The sequence below is a fragment of the Myodes glareolus genome, chromosome 1, assembly GCF_982192425.1.
Source record: "Myodes glareolus chromosome 1, mMyoGla1.1, whole genome shotgun sequence".
Lineage (NCBI taxonomy): Eukaryota > Metazoa > Chordata > Mammalia > Rodentia > Cricetidae > Myodes > Myodes glareolus.
The window spans coordinates 26529908-26557260 of record NC_142026.1 but is presented as its reverse complement, the minus strand read 5'-3'; the positions used below and the strand labels follow the sequence as shown (position 1 = coordinate 26557260).

The following is a 27353-nucleotide window of genomic DNA, read 5'->3' as shown; positions in this document are numbered from 1 at the left end:
AACCCAATGACTGTGATTGGTGAGCACATTACCTCAGGTTAGACAGTGAGCACTCACACCCCAGGGTCTCTATATAGAAGAAGCTCACTAGGGAGACATGGAGAGTACAGACTCCTCCTCTGACCAGCTAACGGCCACTTGAGAATTCAGCGTTCTGGCTTCCGGGCCATGGTGTGACAATGCTTCTTATTTAGAAACACAGTGTGCTGGGCAGGCTGGCCGCGAGGTTATCCCTGCATTTTCTCCTACAGGTCTCGCCAGGTCCCACCCCCAATGGAGGAGCTATTGGCCATTGATATCCACTGGGGGAGGGGGAATCATTGTTCTTCAAGAGTACAGCTACTAATAGGTTTCCATGCTTCCATGGATGTGCCACATCCACACACACAAGAGTAGTACTAACCAGGCTGAGTAGATTTTTTTTTTTTTAAAAAAAAAAAGAAAGTTGTGAAATTAGGATGAGACCATTAGCAGGGGATATAAAGGAGTTGGAGGGAAAATTGGATGATACATATGATCACATTTCATTGTATAAAATTCTCAAAGAACGAGCAGTTGCAATGATGATGATGATGATGATAATAACAATAATAATAAACAAAGAAAAGTGTTTCATGATTGAAAGCAGTGCACATGGCATACAGTCTACCAACTGTTGCCACCCCGTGACCTCTGTTACGCTTGGCATCCTCCTGCCTCCACTCATTTTTGTCTTAAACTGCCCAAGGTGCTTCTGGCCAATACAACTGCTTTTAATTGACTATACTTGTATTTAATTTCCTTCTTGGAATGTTAGTTTTAAAGCCTAATTGTTGGAGGAAAGTTGCTACTTGTGTTTTGGAAGCCAAGCCTCCACCAGCACGAGCTGCATTTGCTGGCTTTTATTTATGCTACTGGCCACAGGATTCTCCAATTAGCCATTTCCCTTTTGGCCCGTTGTTCTGAGGTCCTGATTGGCTCACTGCATTTTAGTTGTGCAGTTAAGAAATGAAAGTGCTGACAATTTTACCTAGAAATAGTTGTTCAGCTTTGTGATTATTCCGTGGAAGAGGCATGATATATGAGTCTTAAAAATATAGCACATCTGTAGTTACCAGCAGGCAGTAAGAGCAGGAGGTGGTGTACATTAAAAAAATTGCCATGAAGGTCCATATTTAGGAAATATTTTTTCAAGAGCATCCCTTTATTTCTTTCTTATTGTGTAGCCTAAACTAGTTTGGAATTTCTTATGTAGCCCAGGCTGGCCTCAAACTAGCCATCAAGACATGTTTTCAAGGGAATGAAAGTGGCTCAGAGCTGGGGAGATGCTCAGGGGGTTTAGTGTTTGCTGTGACCGTGTGAAGAAGCAAGTTCAAATCCCAGAAACCCATATAAAGCCGGGCATGACAGCAAGCTTCTTAATCACATTCCCCTATGGGGAGACAGAAGACTGAGGCAGGAGGTTGCTCAGAAGCTTGTGGGCCAATTTGCCTAGTGTATGTATTAGCCAAGCGACTAACATACGATGATGGCGCTAACATCATCCAACAAGCATGGTGGTGAGAACTGATGCCTGGGGGTGTCCTCTGATCTCCACATGTGTTCTATGATACATGCGTGCCCAAACTCACACAAATACGTGCATACACACGCACACATGCGTGTGCTTGCAGAAAAGAGAGGTGGGGGAAGAGAAATATTTTAAAAGAGACTGTTCTGGTCCTTGAGCAGAAGACACTGGGCTGAAAAGGCTACTTAGAGTAGGTCCATGGCTTTCTGGGGTGGGAGAAGCTTTTATTTAAATTTCTTCCAGCCATCAGTTTGGTAGGATGCTTGGATTTCTAGTATTATAGCTATTTCCTTTGGAATAAAAGCATGGTTTTCTGTTTAAATGCAAATGTTCCTGACATGGTAACACAGTAGGGTGTCATCTACACTTAAAATTGTAGTGATTTTGCATCATCAGGGATTGGTTTTAGTAGGAGAACAGGTCTTCTAGAAGGCAGATACAGCCTGGCAGGGTTGCCTAAGAGAACAGGGACCTGTGTTTGGAGCACAGGGTTTGAAAGGCTTATCAGTGGGTCCTAGCCCAGTGCTGAGGAAGACTCGTGATGTTCGAGCACTCCTGGAGAATATTAAGCTGGGTAAACTAAAAACTTGTAAAGAAGCCTGGAGACTCCTCATGGGTGACACCAAATGACTTGAGCTTTATTCCTCAGTGGAAGTCATTCTTCAACACTTAGAGCAGACAGGAATTAGAGCCAGTTCAGGGGATTCCTTTGGTTTTAAAATATTTCCAACATGAGAATCTAAAAATTATAATGAGAAGAAAGAATTTGAGATTAGCCTGAAGAGGGAGTACTGCAGTGTGTGGTGGCCACACTCCAGGGTGCCTTGGTCTTAGAGACTTGCCTGTGTAAAATGAAGTAAGCTTAGTGTGTCTCTTGTTACCAAGTGAATCTGTGTTGACTCAGAAAGTTCCATATCCAACAGCCCTATCTCTGCATCTTTACCAGGAGATACAGAGGCTGTTGGAAATGAAACACAGGCTTGCTCTTCTGAACCAAGAGCCTAATTCCAATAGTCTTGCCTAGGTGTCCCAAATGACTGAAAAAAGGACTACCAGCTTGTAGTGGTTAAAAGATGAACCATTAGGGGGCTGGAGAGATGGCTGAGCAGTGAGGAGCCCTTCTTGCTTTTGTGGAGGACCTACGTTCAGGGTTCAGTTCCCAGCACCCACTTGGTGGCTTACAACCACCTGTAACTCCAGTTCTATGGGTCCAACTTCCTTTTCTGAACTTCATGGGCACCAGGCACACACATGCATCTATAGACATACATGCAGGCAAAACACTCATTTACAAATAAATAAATGAAGGAAGGGAGGGAGGGAGAGAGAGAGAGAGAAAGAAAGAGAGAGAGAGAGAAAGAGAGAGAGAGAGAGAGAGAGAGAGAGAGAGAAAGAAAGAAAGAAAGAAAGAAAGAAAGAAAGAAGGAAAGTTTCATTAACCAAGAAGACTTTGAGAGGGAAATATGAGAAGTACTAACATTTCTACATTCCAAGTTTGTATGCAGATTTCCTTCCTGGCTAGAACTGGAAGATCGTGTCATGATTACAAGGAAGACTTCTCTTCATGTGCACTTCAGAGATTATAAATAGTTGGAAAACAATCAGGATTAATGTGATGTATGAATATTTTAAGTTGAGTTTCCCTTAGAGATTATTAAAATGATTTATTTCTAATCATTCTTCAGAAACACATTTATTACAGATAACCTGCCTTTTGCCCACCATTAGTGATGTGAAAGCAATGAATTTAATGAGATAAGGTTAATTCTAATGAATGGCAGGGCCTTCCCTCCTTTGCTGATGTAATTTCAGTTTGTGTAGGTATGGATTCCATGAAGTAAGAGTTGCCATGACTAGATCAAGAACTCTATAGGTGGAAAATATACGAAATTGAAAAAAAATTTTAAAAAGATATTTTTAGTTTTATTTGATGTATATAAATGTCTGTCTGCATGTATGTACATGTACCACATGTGTGCTTGACTTCCAAGGAGGCCAGCAGAGGGCACTGGGACACCTAGAACTGGAGTTACAGATGATTATGAATCTCTATATGGATGCTGGGAACTAAACTCAGGTCTTCTGCAAGAGTATCCAGGGCTCTTAATTGCTGAGCAAATATTCCCACTGCCATGAGAAGAGGTTTCTTTCTTTTTCTTTTTTAACATGAGAAATGTGTTAAGTCAAACCCATTAGTGTCTAGAGTCCCATAAACCTTTTAGACCTTAGGTTTTTATGTCAATATTCTATGTTTAGGTGACTATGCTCATTTCTATGAGAGAGAACAATGGGATGAAAATAGCATTACCCCCCAAAGGGAGACTGCACTGATCCCTTCTATTAGCTTTATTGTTTTTTCTTTGCTCACAATCTCTCTATATTTGATTTGAGGCAATACACAAAGTTCATAAGCTGTAAAATTGTTTACCTAGAAGAAAAGAGATGCAAAGCTAAGGCAGAGAAGAATTGAAAGTCAAGATGGGATGGAAGCTGAGTTGAACTTGTGACTGGTCAGAGGAGGCCTGTGTGGTAGCTAGAGGTGGGAATGGGACCCACTCACACACGGGTTAGCTGTGGCCCATGGTCTTGTAACCCACACATGTGAATGGATGAGGAAAGACAGAAATATGGGGTTACAGGATGGAGAAAGGGCAAAGAACCTGATACTGGAGTGGTGTGTAGAGATAGCATCTTGTCAAAGCTGATACACAGGTAGAATTCTTCCCTCTCATCTTTCTATCTCAGCATCTTGAGTTTTTGAATCATTAAAATAGAAGCATGCCATCTCCCTAACCCCTCCCATGTCCCTCTGCTACTCTTTAAATTTGTGGCCTCTTTTCCCTTACATTATTGTTACACACACACACACACACACACACACACACACACACACACACAAGCAATAAATGTGTAAATACAACCTGCTGAGTATATTTAGTGTTGTTTGTATATGTGTTTTAGGGTTGACTACTTGGTATTTCTTTCTTTTGCAAAGGGAAGTTTCTTTTATGAGAGGTGAGAGCTACACTTATCTATGGGTATAAAGATAACTGTTTAAAATGTAGTTAGAAGTTATACTGATTTTGGAAAATGTCACTAGTATTTCTACAAGGACTTACAACACCAGGCTTGACTCCCCTCCTGTTTAGTGGGTCATAAGTCTAATTAGACAGCTGTTGGTTACTGCCCATACGTAAGTGCCACCATTGCACCCTTGAGACTATCTCACCACCATTCTGGCCACCAATGTAACGTGTAGACATCACAGGTAGATAGAACTGTTCATTGTTTCCTCTCTTGTCAGGTCGCATAGCGCCTTCCAGTATTGTAAAAGCTAGCCTTCAGAGAGAAAACTTTCAGGTCAGCTCCAATCTTCCAAACTCCCCACAGTGTGTGGCAGCTTCAGCAATAACAGGGACTCACCTTTAATCTCTGAAAGGCAACTAAGGGGACTAGCAATAGCCTGTATTGTCTTGAGTCTCTTGGACTCCCCTGACCAACCACTCAAATGGACGTTTCTCATACCTGGTACAGGGGTTTTTGTTAGACAGTCTATACTTTTGCAGGGGAAGGCATTATTGTCTAAACTGTCATAACCTCATTTAAATCATATATAATATATGTACATATAATTATATATACATGCACTTATATGTATTATATGTAATTTTAGGTAAATATAAAGCAATATGATTCCATACGCTCTTTTAAAGCAATCCTGTCTTATTTACCACCCCGCCTGCCTTCTTTTCCTGTATCATCCTTTCTCCCTACTTCTCAATTAAAATCTCCCAGTTTTCCTCCTTCATAGCTCCTGTATCCTGTTATTCTCCTCTCTGGAATCCCTTTTCCAACCCCATGATAATTTTTTACTTTCCTAGTTTCTGTGGACCTCCAGGTTATGTACTCACATCTGAGGATTTGGCATTAAGAACCTCACGTGAGAGAACACGTTTATCTTTCTGGGTCTGGATTAACTCAGTCCATATAATCTATTCTGGTTCCATCTATTTACCCACAAATTTCATGATGTCATTTTCTTTACAGCAGAATAGTATTCCATCGTGTATATGTGCCACATTTTCATTACCCATTTATCAATGGAAGGACATTTAAGTTGTTTCTATTTCCTGGCTATTGTAAATAGAGCGGTAGTTAGCATGGCTGATCCCATTCGTATCTGTGGGGTAGAATACCATCCTTTGGGCATATGCCAAGGAGTGATTTAGCTGGGTCATACAGTAGATTTTATATTAAATTTGTGTAAACTATCCACACTTGTTTTCAGAGTGGCTATATTAATTTTCAGTTCAATCAAAAGTGAATGAGGGTTTCCAATCCTCACATCCTCGCCAGAATTTACTGACACTGATTTCCTTAATCTTAGTCAAAGTTGCTTTAATTTGCATTAATTCCCCTAATAACTAAAGATGATGAACACTATTTGAGGAATTTCTTAGTTATTTTTATTTATTCTTTTGAGAACTATCTGTTTGGTTGATGGTCCGTTTTTTAACTGGGTCAATTTTTTTTCTTGACTTTTTTTGTGTTCTTTATGTGTCTTGGATATTAATCCTGTGTCAGGCGTATAACTGCCAAATATTCTTTCACATTCTCTAAACTTCCTTTTTACTTAGTTGGTTATTTCCATAGCCATAAAGAAACTTTATATTTTTATGAAGTCCCACTTTTCAGTTAGTGGCCTTAATTTCCAGGCAAATAGAGTCCTGTTCAGAAAATTTCTGGACCTATTAATTTTTTTTTTTTGGAAACTGTCCTTACATTCTCCTAAACATTTTAGTGTTTCAGGTTTCACATTCAGGATTTTCGATCTGCTTGAAGATGATTTCTGTTTAGGGTGATGGATGGGGGTCTAACTTCATTACTCTATGTGAGGACATTCAGTGTTTCCAGTACCATTTGTTGAAGATGCTATCTTTTCTCCAGCTTGTTTTTGGCACCTTTGTCAAATGTCAAATGGCTGATATTGTTTGGATACCTTATTCTGTTCTGTTAGTTAACATGTCTATTTTATGTCCCAGTATCATACTGTTCTTTTTGTTACTATATCTCTGCAATAGCTTGGAATCTGCTATGGTGATCCCTCCAGACTCATTCTTTATTTCCACAGGATTGCTTTCATCACACTGTGGATTTTAGGATGTTTAGTGCCTTGAGTTTTAATTGGTGACAAAGGTTCCAGGAATTTAGTGATTCAATCCACAAAGTGACAAGGGTTGACAGTCAGAATTGTCCTTAGGACCAATCCAATACCATCAGAGAGTTTGGCAGACAGGTGCCTGGGAGTTTATTCTCCACCAAGAGTTAAGTACTATACTTTCCCCAGGCCCGGTGTTGGTGGGCAGGTCTTCATCCAACATGATAAGCATCACTGTGAGAAGACATAGACACATTGAGGAAAGGCCACGTGAAGACATTCTGAGAAGGTGTGGTATCTACACCTTTAAGCAGTCAAGTCTCAGGAGAAACCAGTCCTGCTTACACCTTGTATCGTAGAGCTGTAAGAAATATTTATGATGGTCAATACACTCAGACTTTAGTACAGTCCTTACAGACAAGTATAGGGAGATCAGGGAAGAAACCCATGAGGTAGCTGTTGGCACACTGCAGGGAGATGAAGTCCCCTGCACAGTGATTCTCAATGGGACTCAACCCCAGGGCCACTGGATTCAAGAGTGTAATAGACTTTTGGGGTTCACCCCCTTCAGATTCTGTGCACCAATGTTTCTCTCATCACCTTTCTTGAACGCTACCTGATGATGCCCTGTTTACTTAGTCATCAGTACACTTTTGTGTACTGTCAATTTTAAGAATGTCTTTACAGTGGGATTGAATCTGCCCCCACCTGCCTGTGACTAGCTTCAGGGCATGATCTGCTTCCAGTAGGCAAAATAATAAATACCAATTCTGTGAGGTCACCAGAGGATTAGTGGAAGCAGACCTCACAGGATCTGTGACCCATGGTGGGGTCTTCTCCATGGTGTGAGAAGTTGGTGCTTGTCCTGATCCTGTCGGATTTCTACCCTTAGAGGGTGTCCCCTAGGTTTATCATCTTTGCTTCCATGGACAGTGACCCCAGAAAGATGCTGAGAGGCTCCGTCTTCTTCCATAGCTCTTTCTCATTAATAACTTACCTGTACCATTTCTATTTTCCTAAAGCTTTTTTCTCCTTACAATTTTCTTTTACTATAACAAAGAAAGGCAGGCTTCAATAGAATTTTTAAATGAGAAAACAGTATGGCGTGCCTTGACTTATGGGATCAAGGGTTGTGTTTTTTTTTTTTTTTTTTTGAAGGGGAGGAAATTCAATAAAAGATGACTTTTCAGTGACATCGAGTCAAGCTTTACTTTTGTTTGGATTAGAATGGCAGCAGATACGTACACAGATGTTGATGAGGTGCAGATTAAGGCAGATGACATGGAAATCTCACGCCTCACCCCAGACACCCCAGGACTGTCGAGAAGACCCCAGGTGCCAGGATGTGGTTGGAAAATGGTCCCGAGCAATCCCATTCTTCAAAGGCACGCGCCAAGCCTTGGGGAAACTTTTTACAAAATTTCCTGCAAGTCATTTTCTTTCTCCTCCCTCGAGGGATAAAGTTAACTCTATTGTCCTTTCAAAGGATGCATAGGGCTCTTTATAGACATGTACTGTTTTCTATTATTTTTTAAGAGATTTATTTTATCTATATAGATGTTGGCCTGCATGTATATGTTATGTGTTCATCAGAGCTGATATCCCCACAGACCAGAAGAGGGCGTCAGATTCCCTGGAACTGGAGTTATAGACCCCTGCGAGCCAACATGTAGGTGCTAGGAATTGAACCTGGGTCCTCTGCAAAAGCAGCCAGTTCTCTTAATCTCTGAGCCATTTTTCTGGCGCATTTTGTTGACTATTTGAAATGTCATGTTTAAGCCAAAGGAAAAAAACTCTGTGAATTCATGGATGTCATGGCTGCAACCCAGTGTTTGGATGGTACATATAGCTCTACTTAATGTTGATTTTCAAGAGAATATGCTGCTATATTTGCAGTTAATTGGCTCAAATAGCAGTGCAATAGTGTCTAAGACTGCTCTCAGAGTAAATGTATGGACTGGGAGCCATAGGAGTGTGTTTTTGAAATTATAAATGTAATGAATCACAGAGCAGGAGGACCTGGCCAAGAGACAGGGACCGCAAACAGGCTGTGCTTAGTGAGGTCTCCTTTGAGCACCACGCTCCCCCAGAGAGGCATCAATTTGTCTCCATGGCCAGGTTCCAGCTGCTCTTGTGTGGCCTCAGCTAAGGAAAAGGCATTTATAGGCATTTTGACATTGTAAGTAGAAATCTCTTAAATTTTGTATCCAAATAATCCTTTTTGCCTCTTGAAGCATGGATTTTGAAAAGGGCTAAATTCAATCTAGTCTAGGAATGCTAGACTATCCTTCCAATATTTTGTAGCTATAATTCATCTACACTTAGTCAAAGAAAGCTATGTTAGGCTATTTTTTTAAAAGATTTTTATTTCTTTATTTAGGTTTTTCAAGATAGGGTTTCTCTGTAGCTTTGGAGCCTGTCCTGGAACTAGTTCTTGTAGACCAAGCTGGCCTTGAACTCACAAAGATCCACCTGCTTCTGCCTCCCGAGTCCTGGGATTAAAGGTGTGTGCCACCACTGCCTGGTTCATTTTTTTTTAAATTTATTTAGTGGTGTGTGTGTGCATCTATGTGTCTGTATGTATCTTTGTGTGTGTGTATGTATCTGTCTTTGTGTGTGTATCTGTGTGTCTGTATGTCTCTCTCTCTCTCTCTCTCTCTCTCTCTCTCTCTCTGTGTGTGTGTGTGTGCGCGTGCGCGTGCATGCACGCACGTGCCAGGTAGGGGGCAAAGGAGAACGTCAAGTGTTCTCCTTATCACCCTCCACCTATTCTTTTGAGTCTGGGTCTCTTCTTTAACCTGGATCTTGAATTTTCCTGGCCAGGCTGGAAGCCAGCAAGACCTGCTAGGTTTTTATCTCTGCCCTGCTCAGAGCTGGGCTTAGTATTTCATGGGTGTGAAGTCAAATTCTCATGTTGCAAGCATTCTTAATTGCTGAGCCATCTCTTCAGCGCAATGGTTAGAAGTTTCTACCCTGGCGTTAGTGCCTATCAACTCTGTAATTTCAGGTCCAGCGACCGCCTAGTCTGGTTTGCACAGCAGAAGGGGTGGCTAATGGATTCTTAGATGAAGATATAATACGACAAGCTATTCTGAAGTTTTGATTGCCACAGATTCAGTTCCTTGGGGCATCTCTGTGGTTCAGGTTGGAATCTGGCTCCTGCTGTGTGGTTTTATGAGTGACAGAAGCTAGTCGTGTCTCCCCACCTTCTAACCTAAAGCTTATGACCCAACATCTCTGCAAACAGATATGCTGAAAGCCCTCATTCCTGGAATCATCTTTATAGACAGTGGTTCCTGGAACGCCTCCAGATGCTAGGAGCAAGAAAATTCCAGACAATACTCCTCAGTGCTGCAGTTAGCATACTGAAGTCTTCAGAAAGCCTACTCTCAGCCATTGCAGATTGGAACTCTTCTCTTCCAGCTGAGGCTCAGGCTGGGTGTGCCCCATTCATGACCCCTGGCTGCTCGGGAAGTCGAGCGATGGCCACGCCTGCCGCCACCTTCCTTTGGCTGACCCCTCTCTTCGGGCATGCTGGGCTGCTTGGATGGAAATGTGCTCTGTTTCTTGATCCATGTCTACAAGGGGAAAATATGTCACTCCCTGAGGGCGAGCCCAGCTCACACAAGGACGTGAAATAAATCTCTGGAGTGAGACTTGTCCAGGATGCTCCCCCAACACTGTCCCCCAACACTAGCAACAGCTGGTTCCTCAGGGGCGAGCTGGACACAGTGCTGAAGTGGATATTTTCTTTCTTGGTTCATAGCCAGGCTCCCAAAAGAAGAACAGCACATTTTATTATGGAAAGTTTCAGCGTATATGAAAGCACAGAGCAGTCTGGTTCAGTGCTGTGTTTGCATTGCTTGGCTCCACCAATCATCAACCCGGTAGACAGGTTTTGACCTTTCCAACATTCATATGCTGAACTGTGAATAACCCCGATGTCCTTTGGAATCCAGCTGGTCTCTCCTGTAAATCTGTGTTGGATGGGAGAGTTCGTTGAAGCAGGAATGTGCTGAAGCATCTTTGCTGCATTTTCCCAGGCACAGGGACCTTGGTTCAGGATGCAGGATGCTCTATCAAATCCTTGTTGCAGTTAGGTCCTTTGTATGGACCAGTGGTCCATACGAACCAGTGGATGTGTCAGAGATTTTATATATATATATATATATTTATATATATATATATATGTATACACACACACACACACGTATATATACCTATGCGAGAGAGATAAAGAAGGAGAGAGAGAGGATCCTGATCTTGTGTAGAATCCTCCTGCAGTATCTGCTTTATTTATTTTAATTTAATGAAACTCCAACATTCAGTATAACCGCCATCTTAGATTTAAGTACCTGTTTTTTTGGCAAAGAATAAATAAGGCTCTCCATATAAGTCAGACTCCTTATTTCCATGACAAATATAGAGAGAAACTTTTAAAGGAGGAAGAATTTATTTTGACTTATAGTTTCAGAGCCCATGGCTGTACAGTTACCTCACCCCTAGGCCTGTGGCAAATCAGAAGCTTCCCAAGGGAAGGACACGAGGGGAGAAAGCTTCTCACCTGATAGGAACTGGAGAAAGAGGACAGAGAGGAGAGAGAGAGAAGAGAGACCAGGATGTGCTCCCACTAACCCGTTTCCTAGCTCACCGGGACCCATCTCTAGCCGCCACTGCCTCTTAATAACAATACCAAATTATGGATTCACAAGTGCGTCTGCCCACTGATGAAGGGCAAACCCTCATGCTCCAATTGCTTTCACCGGGGGCCAGGTCTTTCCCCATCCAGGCATTTTTGAGGGAACTCTTCCTATTCAGCCATAACAGTCCCCCAAGTTCGCTCACGTGAACTTAGGCCCTTGATAGACGAGCGATATTTTGAACCAACAGGAAGACATTGACACTGGGATGGATGTGATATTCTCAAGAACGTGAAGAAGCTTGAGGAAATGAACTGAAAGGGCAGTCTCCTGCAGGTGAAGGGAGGTAGCCTGCCAGGAAAGGAGGGGGTAGGAACACAGAAACCCAGAGCAGGCACTGGCATGCTGCCACTGGCTCGGGTTATTTCAGAGTACCGACGGAGGGTGTCTCCTAGGGCGGTGCCCGAGGCTGTGCTGAGTTTTACAGCGAATGGCTATGAGAGGCAAATGACTTAGAGACCAACACTATGAGTTTAAACTTTGACCGCGTCCTTGCCCACTGGGACATTTTAAGTCATGGATTTGATTTATCTGTTGAGTCTGTTTGCATTTTCTAACACGGATCTGGCAATCCCCACCTGACAGATACAGAGCAGATTAATGAGCTAGTTCTGTGTAAGCACAGTTCACCAACAATGGAACTCATTATCTAGGCAGCTGGTGTTTCTGTGTTCACACCGATGTCACGGGGGACATCAAAACCAAGTGTGTTTTCCATGTACCTTTCTTATGGAGAAGGTAACATAGAATTTGGTCCTTTCATATTTTTATTTTTAACTATTTATTTTTATTCTATGTGTTTGCCTTCATGTATCATATGTGGATCTGATACCTGAGGATGCTAGATGAGGGCACTGAATCCCCTGGAACTGGAGTTAGCAACCATTGTTAGCCACCACATGGGTGCTAGAAATTGAACCGAGGTCCTCTGGAAGAGCAGTCAGTGATCATTGCTACTGAGCCATCTCTTTAGTCCCAAGTTCTGCTTTTGAAAGCGAGAAATACAGTTGCTTAGAACAGTTATTTTGGGGCTGGCTTGTCTGTCCACTTTGGTCTGTGAGATTTTCTGAAGATGTGAAAAAGACAAAGGAGGAGAGATTCAAAGTTGGCTGGGGCCTTGCGTGTCGTGTTGGAGAGCCCAAATTCACTCATATATTAAGCTCTATATTATACAATGTTATCAGTGTTATATAATACTGGAAAGAAAAAAAATACCAACCTAGGCCAGAATAGAGGCCTCCATAAGTCAGGTGGCAAGAGCTGAGTTAGAAGGAGCAAATAGTCATGTAGGCTGCAGAGCCCTGTGTAGTTCAAATGACTTAGCGTAGCTAGCTCAAAAGGGAAAGCTGGGTGCTCATGTTGTTTGCACTGTTGATAGGAAAAGCATGTCATTGTTGGGACTCACAGCATGAGTGAGTTTCCCTGGAACACGAGTCAGCTTCTTTGGGTACGACTTGCTTGTGGTGCTTCACATGGTATAAGGCAGATGCTTATGCTGTTCTTGACTGCATCCTCAGGGGCAAATTCAACTGTCTGGATGTTTCTTACGGGTACTTCTTATGCTTAATTGATGATGTAAATGAAGTAGGAACTCAGTGGGAACAGTTTTCCAGGGGAACAAGAAAATACAGCCAGGGTTTGGGCTCTGCTGGCCAACTTGATTTAAGATTATTGAAAAACCCTGAGCGTATTGAAGAAGGACCTTCCTTCCTTCCCTCCGTCCCTCCTTCCATCCCTCCCTTGTTCCCTCCATTCCTTTCTTTTCTTTTGTTCTTTCTTTCTTATTTGGAGACAGAGTTTCTGTTACGTAGTCACGGATGACTTTGAACTCCTGATCCTCTTGCCTCTACCTCCCAAGTGCTGGGTTTACAGGAGTGTGCCACCTGACCTTTTGTTTCTGTGAGATGGGGTTTCACACTGTAGCCCAGGCTAGCCTCAAACTCGTGCTAATCCTCCTGCCTTTGTCTACTAAAATCATAGGCATGAACCACCATGCTCAGCTAAATTCTATACCTGTCTAATTCCTTAAGACATTCGTCCTCTCTATTAGTCATTGAATGTGGTCAAAGGCGATCCCTACTCCACTACCTTCCCGGTCTTCTCATATTGATCCATATTCCCTAGCACTGTGTGGCAGGGTGTATCTGTTGTCACTCTAAGCTCTCACCTTCCGAGCAATGTGTCCATTTCTTACATTGTAATATAGGCTGTGCAAGCAGCCATAATTTTGTTCTGCCCTTCACCATTTCTCTAGAACACACAGCATCATGACACATGGTGAGCAAAAAGTATGTTTGCTGAATGAGTGTGATTAGCGAATAAGTGCGAGGCAGCCTTTCTTTTTAAATGATCTAGAAAGAACGAGTCATTTTATAGTGTGGAATAAAGATACTACACATGTTTGGAAAACCACCTAAGACTGACATCATTATATTTAAATTGAAGAAGTTAACAAAATGTTCCTAAGTGGCTCTCCAGATTCTGTTCTAATGAGGCCGTAGGACCGTTTGTTTCAGGGTTGGTTATTATGTAGATAAAGAAAGTTATAGTAAAGAGACAAGATAACACAGTACCCAGGAACATTTGTGCCAATATCTTCTTGGGTCTCATTTGGCACATCCTTCCCAAGTATATTTTGTGCCAGAGGACAGATTATAAGGTTGTCTGTATCAGTGATTCCCAAATCGACACCATCAGCATTTGTGGCTGAAACATTTCTTAGGGTGCACTGTGCAATGCTTAGCAGCATCTCCAAACTCCATTCATTAGATGCTAATAGAAGGTCCTCGGGTATCTGTCCAGATATTGATAAACATGTCCTGTGGGGTAAATAGTTCCTAGAGAATCACTGTTCTGTATGATTTCATATCTGATTATGTGTATTTTTCCGTGGCTAACTACTCTCTGCCACTTGCTCTAATCTGTCCACTTTGACCTCTGGATCTTTCTTAAATGTTCTGTTCTTAAAAAAATATTTATTTATTTATCTATCTATTTATTTATTTATTTATTAATTAAGTATACAGTGTTCTGTTTGTATGTAGGCCTGCAGGCCAGAGGAGGGCGCCAGATCTCATTACAGATGGGTGTGAGCCACCATGTGGTTGCTGGGAATTGAACTTAGGACCTCTGGAAGAGTAGCCAGTGCTCTTAACCTCTGAGCCGCCTCTGCAGCCCAATATCCTAGGCAAGTTCTCCTGGAGGTCTTTCCATTGCCAGCTGACTTTACCTGGGTGTCTTTCCTCAGACAACCTTTCCCTGTACACCCCGCTCATCTTCACGGAGTCAGCGTCTGTCTCCAGTTGTTGCTATGCCAGAACATCTTTCTCAAAACCCTGCTCTTTAGAACCCTCAGACAGTTCTTGGTATGAAGTCGGTTCTCAATGAGCTATTGAATGGGTGGGTGCGTGAATACATGTATTATTGAACATTCCTTTAACCTGGAACTCTTCCGTGTAAGCCTCTGAGAAAAATTCATTTATATACAAATAGAATATGTGACTTCAAGCTGTGGAGGAAAATTGATATTCTATCCTCAGTTTGAAAATTAATCTCTGAATGACACCTTTCATATTACTTCAAAATTACATTTACCTATACACGAACAATATTTTGACAGGGGAGCATCTTTCAGCAATTTAGGCGAGCTACTAACTTCAAAGACATCTGCTTTGTCTCTTAGGCTGGCAGCATTAACCGAGCCCAGATTGGAGAAATTATGGGTAGCACATGAACTTTCTCAAGGAGCTTTCAATGATTAAAGAGTAGTTTTCCATAAAGCTATACCAACATAGCTTCTCCTAGCATGAATATTTGCAATTTCTTTTAAGTCAACAGTCTTGAAACAATAGAGCAACCTCCTTTACCAACTGAGTTTGTTCTTTGGTAATTTTACACATGCATGTCATACACTCTGACTGCTCCTCTCCATTATGTCCCTCTCAACCCTATCAACTTCTTTTCCTACAAGTCCCCTTTCCAGATTTGTGACTTTTGGTTTGGTTTTGTAACCCACTTGGCTTAAGCAGGCCCATGTGTGTGGCCACTGGATTGGAACCTGATGGAGTAAGAGCACAACGAAAAACAACCGCCGCCCCCTTCCGTAAACTCTGTCACGAACGAGCAGTTCAGCACTGAGGGTGTGGGTCCCTGAGCTCCCGCTCCCCTCAAACTAAACCTTTTAATATTATGGGTTCATTGTTCTTGCACAAACTTGGACTTTACTGGTGTGTGCTGCAGAAGATGCAAAGATTAAACCAAAAATGTTTCATGTTCATGGATATTTAAACATCTGTTAATTTCCTTCCTTACTCATCAACCAAAATTAAAATCCATTCAGAGTTTTGCTTTGTCAAAAAAGCAGTGGCGTTAGCAGTCTCTTGTCACTTCTTTCAGGGCTCTGCCTAAAGCGAAGCAAACTAAAGCCTACGCCTCTGTTTTAGCTTTAAATTCCAATAAAAGCCAACTCGGTAGTATTTGATGTGGGTGTCTTAATAATTTATGTTTACCATCAAGATGTTTCTCATGGTACTCGCTGGGTAAGTTGAGTGCAAATCGCATCTCTCAGTTAACCAATGAGATTTATCTGTAGCATAGAATGTCTGATACAAACCAAGCAAATTCTAGGTGACAGCTGCCTTTACCAATGGCCTTTGGCAATCTATACCACCACAGGCTTGTCTGTGTTGGGGGTGTGCACAGTATCTATTATAGATTCCAAAGGTGGCCACAAATTTCCCTGTCTACAAAGGGCTCCAGACACAACTCTTGCAAATATTGAATGTTTATTCTGTTTTGCATTTGAGCAAAGAGAAGATTTTTCTCAGCATATAGTTCTAGAGAAGGGAGTTTCCTATTTAAAAATCTCATTGCTAACAGTCCTCATGTAGCTTCAGCTAGCCACAGTCATCTATGCAAACACAACCAAGAGGAAAGCCAGCATCATGGGACACTGGCTAAGCCCAGAGACACTTGCTAGAGTTCTGGAGGTGGGTGTGTCTGTTCAGCAGGAAGAGCTGAGAAGCACTAGAAACCCAGGGCAGGCAACACAGCTTCCACAGAAGAAAGCCTGCTGCTTTGGCTCCAGCTGTGCTGGGTCTAAGGAAGACCACGTCCTTGAACTGAAGGAGAGTTGATTGCGAAGGTCAAAACAGGAACTCATCCTGTTCCCCGTAGCAGAAAGAAATCATATAAGCCTTGGCACTTTGATCATATTCAAGGTTGTGTTTTTTTGTTTTTTTTTTTTTTGTCATTGTTCTTCTGGCCTCTTGTTTGGTCTGCTGAAGCTGAGGACCTACTGCCGCTCCTCGGTTCAGCCACTTGTTGGGAAGGGCACCCTTCTATGGTGTAAAACATCATCTCCTGTGCAAGGGATAGGCATTCTTAGAAAGCGAGTCTGATGCAGGCAGGAGGGCAGGAATAGAAGACTCTAGAAGTATAACTATGAATAGAACCAACGCCAAATGAAAGCCATTTTGCAGAATGACTTCAGTGGGTGTTCCAGGAACATAAAGATGAGTCAATGCTAGGAAACCTGGGCGTCCAATTTATATAATAACAGGACACAAATGATAGCAATAATAATCTATATAGAACCTCAAATGGCACTGATACAATTCAACAGTCATTACGGCATCCCAACAATGGGATAAATTCTAAAGACATCATTGTGACCAAAATAAACCAGCTGCTGATGTGACTGAGTCCCAGAGAAGGGTGACACCATTACTTGTAATAGATACAATTTTTGTTCTGTTTTGTGTTGTTCAGAAAGCCTTGAGACTCAAGTCAAAACTGGCTCATGCTGAAAGGCCAGTGTGATGACTGGTCACAAAATCCTAGCATTTTATGTCAGGCATGATCGCTAGGGAAAACAATGGGCATCAGGAGAATGGAACAAGGAAGCTCTGATGCCACCTACTAAGAAATCTAAATGTATAGAAGTATTTTCAAGAAATGTATGGCAATGATTAAACTGGATTGCGAGGTGAAGTATATTAAAGAGAGGTATGGACAACTCTGTCTTCTTTCGGGGGGAAGAAAGGCATGGGTTGTGCTGATGGGTATGGGGTGGAGGTCCTGAACTTCTCTCTCTAAGATTAGTGGTTGTCATAGTTAGGGTTTCTATTGCTGTGGTGGAACACCAGGACCAAAGAGCAAGTTGGGAAGGATGGGGTTTATTTGGCTTACCCTTCAGCGTTGTTGTTCATCACTGAAGGAGGCAAGACAGGAACTCAAATAGAGCAGGATCCTGGAGGCAGGAGCTGATGCAGAGGCCATGGAGGGGAGCTGCTTACTGGCTTGCTTCCTGACTTGCTCACTGCACCTTCTTGTAGAACCCAGGACCACCTGCCCAGGGATGGCACCACCCACTATGAGCTGGACCTGCCCCCATTAACCACTAAATGAGAAACCGCCTTACAGCTGGATCTCATTAAGGCCTTTCTTCAGCAGCGGCTCTTTCCTCTGATGACTCTGGCATGTGTCAAGTTGACACAGAAAACCTGTCAGTGCAGTGGTAGACCAGTAATAACAGCACTCGTCGGGCTGAGGCAGGAGAGTTAAGAATTTAAGGCCAGTTTTTTGTTTTTTTTTGTTTTTGTTTTTGTTTGTTTGTTTTTTTTTTTTTACAAGATCATATCTCAAACAAGAACTACAAAACAATAACTAGGGCAGGTACCTGGGGTAAGGGATAGGAAGAGAGGGTGGGGCACAGAGATTGCAGGCAGGGCTTTGGAAGAGTGATGGTAGAAGGCCCCCCACAGGGCTGTGGGATGGCCCAGTCACTAGAGCGAATACCAGTGGGAAGACCTGAATCTGATCCCCAGAACCCATAGGCATGGTGGTGCTCACTTGTGATCCCAGTGCTGGGAAAGTGGAGGCAGGCAGAACCCTGGGGCTTGTCGGGAAGTCAGCCTCACCTTTTTGGTGAGTTCCAGGCCAGTGAAAGATCCTGTCTTTTGAAGTAATGCACAGGGCCTGAGAAGCTACTCCCAAGGCAGGGCCTCCACAGATCCCCCACCTTCCCCAAGGTATGGTGTGGCCTCCACAGGTCCTCTTCCCAAGGTGTTGCCTCCACACGTACATGCGTACCCTTACACACTCACTTGCACACCTGTGCACCTGCAGCACACTAACACTCTGCCCACCCTCATCTCTTTGCCCCTCCCCAAGAGTACCTATCCAGGTTCAGGACTTGAGGAGAGAGCCAAGAAATGTGCTTTTTTTTTCCAGATTTTTTTTAAAAGTATTTTAACTAAGTAGCTTTATTCGTTGACTGTAATAAAGGCAGGACATGACATAATAGGAAGGCAAATACAGATGAATTGAACTCTGGGTAAGTTTTGAGGGCTATGTAGTCTTCCATGTTGCCACTCTGGAAGACAGTAGTCATACATTTCTTAAACTCATTACTCTTGGTAATTTTTTTCGACTTTTTTACAGGCATTACCATCCTTACAGACCCAAGGACTTTAGTGCTAGCAAATCTCCATATTATAAAGGCAAACTTAATTTTTCAATTTTTTATTATTTGATAATTTCATACATGGCATATAATACATTTTTATCAAGCGACCCTTCTCTCCTCCAGTTTTCCCCTACTGTTTTTCTCTCCCAACTTAATCTGCTCTCTGGTTTTTTTTTTTTTTTTTTTTTTTTTGTAAAGCATGCAGCCTACTTAACGCTGCCTGTGTGCACACAGGTGTAGGAGCACCTCCTGCAGCCTTCCTGGGGTCTTACCCTTGAAGAAACCTCTTCCCCTCTGCCAGCAGCCGTCAGTTGCCAACAGCTCCTCAGCTAGGGGTGGGACTTCATGGGCGTCTCCTCCATCCAGGCAGAGATTTTGGCTGACTTGATTTGTGCCCGTCTTGTGCACACAGTCACAACTGCTGTGAGCTTGTGTGTGCAACAGTCCTGCTGTGTCCAAAAGAACAACAGTTTCACCAGAGACGTCCATTAGCTTTGCCTCTTCCGTGCTTTCTGCCTCGGCGTTCACTAGTCGTCTTCTCTCGCCTCCTTGTCTTCATCATGATCTCTACTGTTTTGCATATTGGAGCCAAATCTGTACTTTACTCAGCCCTGTAGGGAGGTGCAGTCTCCATTTCCCTTCCCTTCCACCCCAAGCCCTCCTAAACCCTTTTGTATCCCCACACTCCCAGCATTCCTTGGTTGCCTAGAGTTCTTTGTCAACTGGTGTCATCCTTATCCAGATCATCTTTAGGACGTCATGTTGATGGCACTTCATGGGTGTAGCTTGTCTGACATTTCTAGGAGACACGATCTCACAGCAAATTTCCTGTTCCTCTGGCTCTCATAATCTTCCCATTCCTTTTCCTGTAATGATCCCTGAGATCCCTGAGCCTTCTAGTCAAGAGTCATATTGTAGATATATTTATAGTTACTGGGCTCTGCAACTCTGCATGACAATGGTTGTAGTTTTCTGTAATGGCCTCTGTCTGTTGCAAAGAGAAGTGTCCTTGGTGAGGGGTGAGAAATATACTTACCTGAGGCTATAATGATAAATATTTAGAATGTAGTTAGGGATTATGCTGGTTTAGTAACACGGTGGGGATTGTAGGTTCTCCTTCAAGATCTGTGACTTCCTTAGGTGGCTGGCAAGGTTTTTAGTACCAAGCATGATTCCCTCTCGTTGAACAGTCTTAAGTTCAATTAGAGAGCTGTTGGTCAGTGTGGAGGCACACATGCCTCTATTGTACCCTTAGGGTGCTGTGCTATACGGGTGGTTGTCGTGGGTTATAGGCATCATAACTGTGACTGGGCCTGTTGGGTGCCTCCCTTCTTTGCAAGCTTGTGTGGCATCTCTGGCACCATGAAAGCTGGTCCTCAGGGAGGAGGCTTTCAAGTTGACCCAGTTTTGGTCCTCTGGGCCCTGTCTAAAAGGCATGACGTTTTCAGAAGTAGGGACTTAGGGAGGTCCAGATGGGCTTGGGCTTTTCAGCTACTTCAAAAATAAAGCTTCAAGTCAAAGTCGTTTCTTTGAGTCTGATGTTTGAATTGTACTGTATTAAGGTCATGTGATTACAACAATGAAATGTAATACTTCTTGAATCGGATTCTTTATACATTCCCTTGCTCCCAGGGACTATTTGAGATCAATTTATAAAGTGATTCAGTGAGTCTGCTTGGTGCACTGGAAAGATGGGCCAAGTAGGCCACGTGGTAGCATTTGGGTTGTGAGCATCATGCATGCTGAGGATTCGAGCTGGTTAGCATGGTTCCTAATTTGGATGATTGAAGACTGTATACTGTGACAAAGCTGCCATTCCTACGGGTCAGCGAAACTTCATTTTCAGTTTAAAACAAGTTGTTCTTTCTATTTCTATTTTCGGAAGATTGAGAGTAGTTGGGATAAATATGAATAAGCTATAAAAATAAATGCCAAAATTAAACTGCAAACAGCCACATACTATTTTTCACATAACGCAACTTACCCGGATTATGACATAGAGTTGGGTGATGAAATCACTCAACATTGACAGCTTTATAAAAGGACACAGGACCTTAAAACCTTCAATGTCGTCCAAAGCATGTGTTTTAGAGTATTGTATTCAGGTATTACATACTCTATTTTTGTGTCTTAGGCAACATTCTCCTGCACCTGCGAGGACGAGTACATTGGCACATTCTGTGAAGAATTTGATGCCTGCCAGAGGAAACCCTGCCAGAACGAGGCGAGCTGTATTGATGCAAATGAGAAGCAGGATGGAAGCAATTTCACTTGCCTTTGCCTTCCTGGTAAGGTTTACTTAGCCATGAGCCAGCAGATGTCTCTCTGGAGAGTGTACGCACATCAGTTATGGGCGGGCAAACAGTACTTTGTTCAGCTGCTGGACAAAAGGTTCTCATTTGAACTTATCAGTCTGTATATACTTAAGGACTGGAAGAAGAAAGTGCACACAGGCCAAACACATCCCCTGACTTGCTTTCAGATGTTAGGATGTTAGGATGCAGTCTATTAGTTTTTTGTGTGTGTGTGTGTGTGTGTTCAGGAAAATAATATTCTTTGTCAAGTAGCAGACCATATGTTTCAGAAAACAATTACACAAGTTTTGTTTGGAAGTGGGTGGTATTACTCTAGGTGATTATGGTAAGTCACTTAAGAAAAATCCAGGATGAACCACACAAGTGCACACAGGCACCAAGCATCCTATTTATGATCGTTTGCTTTTTTCACGTGCGAACCTCATCCTGAGCCCCCAGTAGGCTGTTCTCCATCACAGGGCACGACTTGGTTAATATGGGCTTTCTTGAATGAAACACGAGACTTGGAATTCTCTAAGTATCTGAGCATCTCGAAACTGTTGTGAAACTGAGAGAATATTAAATTTCTCTCTTGCCATGTGAACACTTCAAGTCACGTTTCTCCTTCACATCTCATTCTGTTGCCAGTTTCTACTACTGTGGGGGCACTTGGGGTGAGGCAGAGCGGGGATGGAGAAATGGGAGCCGTCGAGATTAGTTACCCACTGTACGAAACACAACCTGACAGTGCAGAAGTTTATAATCTGGAAATGGAGTTCTTACTTATTCTCATCTGAACTTCATCAAATCTTAAGAATCAGCCAATAAGCTGGACAGTAGTGGCACATGCCTTTGATCCAAGCACTTAGGGAGGCAGAGGCAGAAGCAGGTGGATCTCTGTGAGTTCGAAGTCAGTCTGGTCTACAGAGCAAGTTCCAGGACATCCAGAGATACACAGAGAAACCCTGTCTTAAAAAAAAAATCAGTTAAAAATTTGTCAAATCCTGTGTGTGTGTGAGAGAGAGACAGGTCACATGATACTATTTTTCTAAATACACATTTCTAGCAGACCGTTGTATACCATTTATCCTATAGCTTGTGCTTTCAGGCTCTTTCCAAGTTGATCACATGCATCCTTTCATGGCGGTGGACATGGACCAATGTCACTCCTTGAGCCATATGCCTCCTACATTTGTATGTCTGAGTTAGCTTCTTCTCCAGCCCACTCATCTGAATGCAACTTTGGCATCTCCGTTTGAATGTTCCAGGCCACTTTAAGCTCAGGCACCCCGAAAGTGAACTCAGTGGCCCCAGGTCTTCACAGCTCATCTTCCTGTCTTCCAGCCAGTCTTCTACATGTTATTCTAGGTGCCCCTTACCTTCTATTTCTACACTGTTTTTACATCCAAGTATCCTCTATTCTACCTCCTGAAACAATTTGGTTTTCCTTGTTGTAATACACATGCCGAAAGGGAGAGCTCAAGAAGAAGGCCTTACTTAGGGTCATGATTGTGTGGCTGTTTGAGTCCTTTGTTATTAGGCTGTGGTAGATAGACTTTGCTTTTATAGTTAATACATTTTCTGCCTTACTTAAGATACTGTGTTCTTGTTCCTGATCATATTTTATTTAGTCTATTAAAATAAAAGCTATTTCGTAGTACCGTTCTTATCAATGGCTGTAGGCTGTTTGAATGTCTTGATTTTTAATAAGGCAGTCGCACTATTTTCTGAATAGCATATCTTGCCTCCCACCCCCAAATTTCCAAGGGAGATCATGTTTACATGTAGGTGTCATTGCCCATTGCTCAGAGATTAAACAGGTTTCAACATGAGAGGAATGATCTCCTTGCTTCCAGGCTCTAGATGCTTTTGGCTCTTTGCGGAGATGTGTTGCCTGCTTGAAGCTGTCCACCTGTGGGAAACTCATCCCGTGGAAGCTTGCTTTGCTTAGTGGGATTTTAAAACAACTATAGAGTGACACATACGCACATACACACACTATTTAAAGTTTCGTTTTCTTTTTGAGAATTTCATATATGCATATAATGAAATAGAATTGTATCTATCTCCCATTTAGCCCACTGCCCCCCCTCCCCCAACTTCCCCTGGGATCTTTCTTCACATGCCCCTCTCAACTTTTCATGTCCTTTTATGATTTTTAAATAAATAGTTGAGTACGTCAGGTTTGATGGTGTTGGTAGAAGAAAGAGCGGCCCTGCAGGATGTATCCCAGCCTTTGCTAGCAGCAGGGAGATCAGCTGTTGGGGAACTGAAGGCCTAGCAGCTTAGCTGGAGTCTCTTTGTTGTTATACAACAAAGTTTCTGCATACCAAAACCTCTTATCTGATCTAGGAGTTGTCTGAAGGAACTGCTACCTAAGCAATTCTCAGACTTCCTGGTTTGCCAGGTCTGTCTGGGCACTAAGTTATGCGAAGCCTGTGAACCCTTTAGGGAAAAGCTGTTCCAGAAACATCAGACAGCATCTCTGACTTCGTCCAAAAGGTAACCCCAAAGCCCAGATGCCATCACTCTGAATTCATGGCAGGTACAATGGTTCTGTGGAATCTCCCACTACTCCAGTTAGTGCCGACCATGTGTGCGCACATGCGGGACCATCCATATGGGAGCAGGGACCTACCAGTGGCCAGACCCTCCATAAAACAAATGGTTCTCCCTCTCCAGCCGCTACCAACTGCCAACAGCTCAGTCAGGGGGGTGTCCTCGCCCATCTGCACAGAATCCTGCCTCGCTGGGTTTTATGCAGGCCTTGTACAGTCAGCCAGATTTCTTTCTTTTTGATTCATGGGTAATCTAGAGATTATGAATATAGCGGATTAGAATTTGACTTGATTCAATAACAAACTCTTGTCTTTGTTTGGTTTTCATTTGGTTTTTAAAACAATGTCTTGTAAGCAAATCATGACTTTTCAGAAAAGTCATGTACGCTTCTGAATAATGTAAGATGAATTCTGGATCGTTGTTAAGATTTGTATTACAAGGAAGATGTTATTACCAAGTGTAGTGGCGATTTCTCTTGAAACTGGCAATATTTCAGAAAGAAGATTATCAAAGACCTCAGCTGCTGCGGGAGACTCCAACAGGAGGTTGTGAATTTGAAAGGAATTAAATCAGGCTTTGTCTAAGTTCTTGGTAATCTCCCATTGCCTGGTCCCCATGTGGGCCTTCTGATTTGAATTGATAAAATTAGCTCTCTTTGGGGTTTTGAGCCTGCCTGGGTTTGGGCAGGAAGGAACACACATGACTCTCTCCATCTTGTCAAACCGGGTGCTTTGGTAACACACAGGAAATATATGACTAAAATAAAATTTAACTGTTTGAACCAGGATTATTTTATTAAAGCCTTCTAACATCAAGAATATAATTTTTCCTCAAAGGAGCCATCTCTTTTCCTTTCTCTGAAAAGAATAGCTGTGATGCGAATTCACAACTGCCACTGCCAAAATTTTATTAGTCTTTTGCAGAGGATTTCCATAATGCCTCCAAGCGCCACATTGTTCTGACTAATCGGTGATTTTAGGCTATTTTTAAGAACTCATCATTGCTGAGGCATGTGTAGCACGTGGGCCCATCTGTTACCTTGGAAACATTGGTGACCAGAGGGTCAGTGCCTGTGGGGTTGGTCCCTCTCCACTTGGGAACAAGTCCCAGCATCGACGGTGAGTCCTGACACATAGTCCAAGTGTGTGAGTGCACTCTGGCACTGTGCTTAGAGGTGGGCTGTTTCGGTGTTTTACACTAGATGGGATTCAGACCATTCCTCTATTTGTGAAGTCTGGAGACCGAAGGACACATTCAAGGTTCTAAGGCCTATGGGAAAAACAGACGCAGCTCCATCATTCCGTGCCCATCTCTGAGTTGGGGAGCTTCTCTCAGCATACCAGTGACTCTTCAGTTTTTCATTCACTCTGTGCATAATAGAAGGTCCTTGTGGTTCTTGTCAGTACGAATGCATCACCCCCAGTGGCACTGTCTCTTCTCAGGCCCAGAGATGGCACTAGCTAGAAGCTGGCTTTTCTGATTTACTGGTTATGTGACCCGCCCCTAACCTTCCTTAAAGCCCTGGCAGGTTTCTTTATCTTTAAAATAAAGGATGAGTCAAAGATCATTCATTCATCCAATAATTATTTATCAAATGCTTATTACATGCCAGGTTTTCTCTGAATTGTTTGAATACAAGTGCTCGAGTCCTTGTACACACAGAGGTCACAGTTTAGGGGTGGAGATGCCTAAACCACATGTATGCATGTGTGTACTGTGGTGTCTGTATGTGTGCATATGTGTATATTTGTGCATGTGTGTATATGTATGTGGTCAACAGAAAGAAACAGGGTGTGAGGGGGTTAATGGAGAGGTAAAGCAAAGAGAAAGAGTAGGGTATGCCTACTACGGGGAATGCCTTTCTGCGATTGTGATAAGAGACCCCAGTGAAATGAGCTTGTGGACAGTGTAGATATCAGTGGGGAAAATGTTAGGTCTACTCATAGGCTATGGTTTCAGTGTCTGTGCTCTCAAAGCTGATATGTTGAAATGGAACCACCAAGAAGATGGTATTGGAAGGGGAACGTTGGAGGTGATGGGTCACAGGTGCGAAACACTCAGGAGTGGAGTTGCTGCTCTTATAGAAGAGGCCCCTGCCGTCCTTTCTGCCATGTGAGGACAATAGAAAGCATCGTTTATGAGGAAGAGGACCTGGACTCGATATCAAATCTGCTGGTACCTGGATTTTTTTTCTTAGCCTCTAGCTCTGCCAGCATGGTGCTGTTGGCGTTTACTGGTTCCCCAGTGTCAAGCACTTTGCTCCAGCAGCCCGAGTGGACTAAGACAGCACAAAGGTAGTGTTCATGGAGTGTGTGTGGAGCAGGAGTGGAGAGCGTAAGAGAGTTAGGGGCAAAGTGTGGATCTCAGACAGAAGCTGCGCCCGCTCACAGGGACGGGCAAGGATCTTATCCCAAAGATGATGGAAGCCTTTCGTGGCCAACTGCAGGGGGCTATGTGATGCCCCTCTTGGAAAGATCAGTCTGGAATTGAGGAAAGAAGGAACACCAATAGGTACTCTAGGAAGATGGCTAGGAGACTATTGGTCACCCAGGCAACTCATCCGGGCCATGAGCACAGCTGGCCTGCTACCTGTAGACCTGGTGGGAGGCTTTGCCTGGGGATTATTTGAGGGCAGAGCCGATGATACTTTGTGGCAAGTTGGATAGGAAATATGATTGCAGTGAGAAATTGTAAATGTCTTCATTTTTTAAAAAATACCAGCTTATTGAGATACCATCCATATACTATTGAAATATATAATAGGTGCTTTTTTTAAAAAAGTATATTCAGGATTGGGTAATACTGGGGAGCAACCTAGACAAAAATACTCCTTGCCAGGGTAGGGGCCTGGGAATCCAAAAAGTAAGTAAAGAATGCAAAGATGTGAGTAAAAATAATGAAACAGAAACATAGGATAGTATTGGGAGGAAGTTCCAGTGAACACTGAAATATGTTTAATTTTCCATACATTTTTATACCCCAATACAAAAGGGGGGAAAAGGCAACAAAAGACTTTTTTTTTAATGTGATACAAAGGACAACTTGCACAGTTTATTGCTTCAACACTCTGAGACATCAAGTCATTAGCATTCTGTTGTTTAGGCAGTGAACCCACAACTAGACCAAGAATCCTGAAGGCAGCCACTCCCCAGATAACCTCCTATTACAAAAGAAGGAGCAGAATTATGCCTGCATATGTGGAGTGGATCTACCTGTATGGGCCATCTTAATGTCAAAAGACCCAAGTAACCACATCCTGGGTCAGGATGTGTAGCCCTGGTTGTTGTCAACAATTTTTAGCAACCTCTAAACTCTCTTGACCATCAGACAAGGTAAAAATAGGCTCACATTTTTGGGCCTCCACAGGGTAATTATTATTACAATAAATTTTAGGACATTTCATCACCTCAAAATATGCATTCATCAACTGATTCTCCTACTCCCCCAACCTCTAGCCTTAGGCAACTTTCTGCCTCATTGACTTGCCTACTTTAGACTGCTCATAAAAATTCAGTTACATGATAGCTATTGTTTATAAAAAGCCTTTTCCATTGAGTACAATGCTTCCATGGCTCATCCATGACATGATGTAGATGGGTACCACTTTCTTCATAATGCCCCAGTC

The 27353-nt window shown here is 42.8% G+C and overlaps 1 protein-coding gene across 1 annotated transcript in view; it reads left to right on the top strand.

Moving 5' to 3' along the window:
- The window catches only part of Dner (delta/notch like EGF repeat containing), a 297016-nt gene that overhangs the window by 169255 nt on the left and 100408 nt on the right, over positions 1–27353 (top strand). The window contains exon 6 of the mRNA XM_048459360.3: positions 21010–21163. Within this exon, the coding sequence (XP_048315317.3) occupies positions 21010–21163 (154 nt within the window). The remainder of the gene's footprint in view (positions 1–21009; positions 21164–27353) is intronic.